Source organism: Ostrinia furnacalis, unplaced genomic scaffold, assembly GCF_004193835.3.
Source record: "Ostrinia furnacalis isolate ACB-3 unplaced genomic scaffold, ASM419383v2 OfSCF6932, whole genome shotgun sequence".
Classification (NCBI taxonomy): domain Eukaryota; kingdom Metazoa; phylum Arthropoda; class Insecta; order Lepidoptera; family Crambidae; genus Ostrinia; species Ostrinia furnacalis.
The window spans coordinates 254,154-258,075 of NW_021137171.1; the positions used below are offsets into that span (position 1 = coordinate 254,154).

At 38.7% G+C, this 3,922-nt stretch overlaps 1 protein-coding gene across 1 annotated transcript; it reads left to right on the forward strand.

The window, feature by feature from the left end:
• The first annotated feature begins 2,941 nt into the window (after window positions 1-2,941).
• LOC114362963 (uncharacterized) lies at window positions 2,942-3,651 on the forward strand. Its single transcript, XM_028318555.1, has one exon. The coding sequence runs from the start codon at window positions 2,945-2,947 to the stop codon at window positions 3,386-3,388; it is 444 nt and encodes a 147-aa protein (XP_028174356.1). The 5' UTR covers window positions 2,942-2,944; the 3' UTR covers window positions 3,389-3,651.
• Window positions 3,652-3,922: the final 271 nt, after the last annotated feature.

The following is a 3,922-nucleotide window of genomic DNA, read 5'->3' on the forward strand; positions in this document are numbered from 1 at the left end:
CGACTGTACCCTCAAGACGTAAAGTTGCGATTCGCTTGCAGATGAAGGTTAGAGGTTTTAAACGGAAGGCAATACAAATTGATCTCATCAGGAGTCAGGATCGTTGTTTAAGAAGCGGCCGTGCGATGGCGTCTCTAAGCGCACTATTTGTCTAAGCACCGGCTTTGACTGGTGTTCGGTAAGCTGCAGTCATGAATGAGCTATCAAGATACAAATAAGTCGATATTTATGTTGAATCAGCTGAGTATTTCTGGATTGGGTAGTTCGAACACGTATAGAACAGTTTATTAGACGTCTTAAACTTACTTGATCAAAAAATTGGCATATTTTACAATGTTAGGTGAAATGAACGTGTAATAAGGATTCTCAAATTTCTCAATATCTAGAATTGTGACAAAAATCTACTTGCGGTTAATTTATTTATAAGCCTGAACGTTTATAAAAGCAAAACGACTTTCCTATCCGCGTCATAAGTGATGTGACATGAAAATCTCGTTTTCAAATCTCATATAGTAACAGCTCTAGAACAATGCACGTGGTATCGGACGTTAACTAACTTCTAGCTCGCAATACAGACAAAGCCGCGGGTCAAACTATGAGTTACGGCCCATAACGCGCGCCCGGTGCCAAAACGCAGCAATAACGCCGCAGAGCGATTAAACGCCACTGCGTTTGCCAAATTCATGGGTATAGGCTCCTATGGTGTATTTGGACCGTAATTTGAGTTCTGACAACCGACGGCTTTTATTTTAGATTGTAGACATCAAAGTGACTATGATATTATTACTGTGAAGTGACTTCGATTCTCTAATTTTTTAACTGTCATGATTATGCTATCGCAGATAAATACCTATCTATGAGTATACGAATTATGTTCATTCATATAGTGCCTAGTATAAAAATATCTCATTCTCACACCACTCAAAAATATCATTAAATGAAATTTTCTGTTCATAGGCGATATTGCTTGAAAAGGTGCGTTACCGATTGTGATAGAACTTCTGAATATTTATTCACATGGTTATGAAGTGTTGCAAGGCTAAGTCTGAATAAGTTTTCGCCACGCCTCAAATAATGCCCAATTACGCATGCAGCGCGCCGATTAAAACTTTTGCTTCCACAACATAATTCCATTGTGTCAGTAATCTATTGTGTTTTGTCACTCGAATTCGACAAACGCGATAACGATCGGAGTCGTGATCGAGTTCCCATCGACAGCTCGATGCGGGTGTCACCGTCTCGATTATCTCGACTCGAATAAATTTGTTTATAATCGCTCGATCGCCGATAAGCGAGTGTCTCGTTGTTGGACACAATTTGTCGATTCGACTGTTGGTTATAAATTGTCCCGTTCCAGGAATCGACGTTTGTAATTTTGTACACAATTAGTTTCAATTACTGGGCGCGTGACTATTTCCAACTGTCAATTTGGGAGTTCCATTTATTTTTGATCAATTTGAACGATAGGCAAATGGCAACGAGATATGCGTAAAAAAGCCTCATTGATTCCAGCATATAAAACATAAACATCACTGTGCTTAGGAATACCTACCTACTTACCTTATTTATATAAAACTTTTAGAAATAGGACTTTTTCTGTTTGAAGTTAAGTTATTTAAAACCCCCTAAAAACTTCTAACTACTTCGCCTAGTTTATATTACCTACATTCGGCTTAGTTATTTTTGTTTTGTGTCAGTTTGACTAATGTCTTTCGATCTTTGTATGCCACCTCATTTGGAAACTGACATGTGATGAAATGAAAAATGTAAGTGAAAACAATGTGGAACAAAAACAACACAATTTTTCCCCAAGATTTTCCAACATTTGATGTACACTAACACGTTTTCGTACCCACGATCACTTATTTATGGATGTTTTCATTCCATTTCTTAGACAAAACACTCTTTTAAACAGTTTTTACTTTTATTAGGAGTGTGTTTGTTTTGAAAGTGGGGTTCTTATTTCAAATACACACGTGAAAGACAAAGATCATGTATGTATAGTATAGCACTGTAGCTACATTTTAACAAAGGTATTTTTTATACTTTTTTCAAATTACTCTTATTCCGAATTTCATGTGAACCTGAGAGCAGGTGCTTTCGTTTAACGTGGTATATTGAGACCATCGTTATCATTATTCTTACAGGCAAGGTAAAGGTAAAGTAAAGGTTTTTGTCACGCGTTGTTCTCGAATATAATAATATTATGTGAAACGTTACAATAATACATAGGGAACCCATTACCGTTACCAGTCAGTGTAGCTGCGAGAGCGTGCTCTATCGCCGATAGAGATCGCCTCGCCAGTCGTTACCATGACGACCCAGCTGTTGTTTGTTGATGGTGATAAATACAGCGATGAAATCTATTGCAGAAGGATATTTCGGTTACTAATATTTTATTACGTCATAATAACTATTTGTTTCTCGGTCTCAGAATTTTTGGGCTTCAAGTTACCTTATTTAATAACGCCAGATGGACCACAAAAACACCATCGTTTTTAGCGGCCCCCATGGGCCGCGCTGTTCTGCACTGCACCTTACATGAATGCTGAAAAACTACACTAAACAAAACTACACGAGTGCTGATTACTACCTTATGTGTCCATATCTCATTCACACACACAGTGTCAGCATACTCAACAAACATGAAGTTGGTCTCAAGTTACCCCAAAATATCTGAAGCCGTTTGACGTCTCGAGTTAACCGAATCCCCTCAAGCTGGAAGTATCCGAGCTCCGAACACAAACGTCTCAATTTACCCCTTATGCTTTTGCGTCTGGTTAACGACGATATCAGAGATAAAGGATTTTTTCATAATATCATTTTTCAAATAAATGAAATCTCATACCAGCAATGGCTTTAGTCGTTTAATTCTACAGATGACGTGGGTCGTAACAGGCTCATAATAGTAATAAATAGTATGTTTCCTAGAATACGGTTCGAGATGAGGGACTTGACAGCTTCTCAGTTCTCAGCATGTCACAGGCTAGGAACTGCCTCTAAAGACCGCACACGACCTATCCTGGTTCGCTTCGCTGACCATCCGACAAAGACTGCAGTTTGGAGGAAGAAAACTGCCTTGAAGGGGACTCCTACGGTGTTATCAGAGTTCCTCACACGTAGGAGGCAACAGCTTTTTATAGAAGCACGCAAGCGGTTCGGCATAACAAACTGTTGGACGTTGGATGGCAACATTTACGCCAAGCTGCCCGACGGCACACGTCGGCACATACATAGTGAGGGCGATTTGGATTGTGCCAAGCAGCCAGCGTCAGCAGCCCCAGCGAGAGAGAGCCCCGTGACTACGGAGAAGAGGAACAAGATCGGTTCCACCGCGTCAACGCAACGCTCCAAACGCACGGTCACCAAGCAAATCTCCGGGAAGTGATTACCCCACAATAGTGCGTGCTCACTTGGCTGTCTTTGGAGGTACCTTTACCCACTTTTCACATTCTAAAATTCATCTCTGTTTACATCACTCACGAACTTTTTAATTTCACATTTTTTCTTTCTAACCTCGTTCTTGCAATATCTGTCAAACAAAGTGTCAATTATGACATTCTTAGCTTCGTTCGGAAATCTACTATTTTAATGTTTTTTTTTTTTTTTTTCTTTCTCTATTTTACTCTAGGTTTCTGGAACAGCAGAGTAAAAATTTNTTCATCTCTGTTTACATCACTCACGAACTTTTTCATTTCACATTTTTTCTTTCTAACCTCTTTCTTGCAATATCTGTCAAACAAAGTGTCAATTATGACATTCTTAGCTTCGTTCGGAAATCTACTATTTATTTTTTAATGTTTTTTTTTTTTCTTTCTCTTATAGGTTTCTGGAACAGCAGAGTAAAAAATTTTCTAAATTTTTTTTTTTTTTTCTAAAAACTATGATGACATATTGCGTTTCGTTTCACACGATCCCTTAA

Coding starts and splice junctions, on each gene's coding strand:
- LOC114362963 (XM_028318555.1), top strand. CDS start 2,945: ATGAGGGACTTGACAGCTTCTCAGTTCTCAGCATGTCACAGGCTAGGA.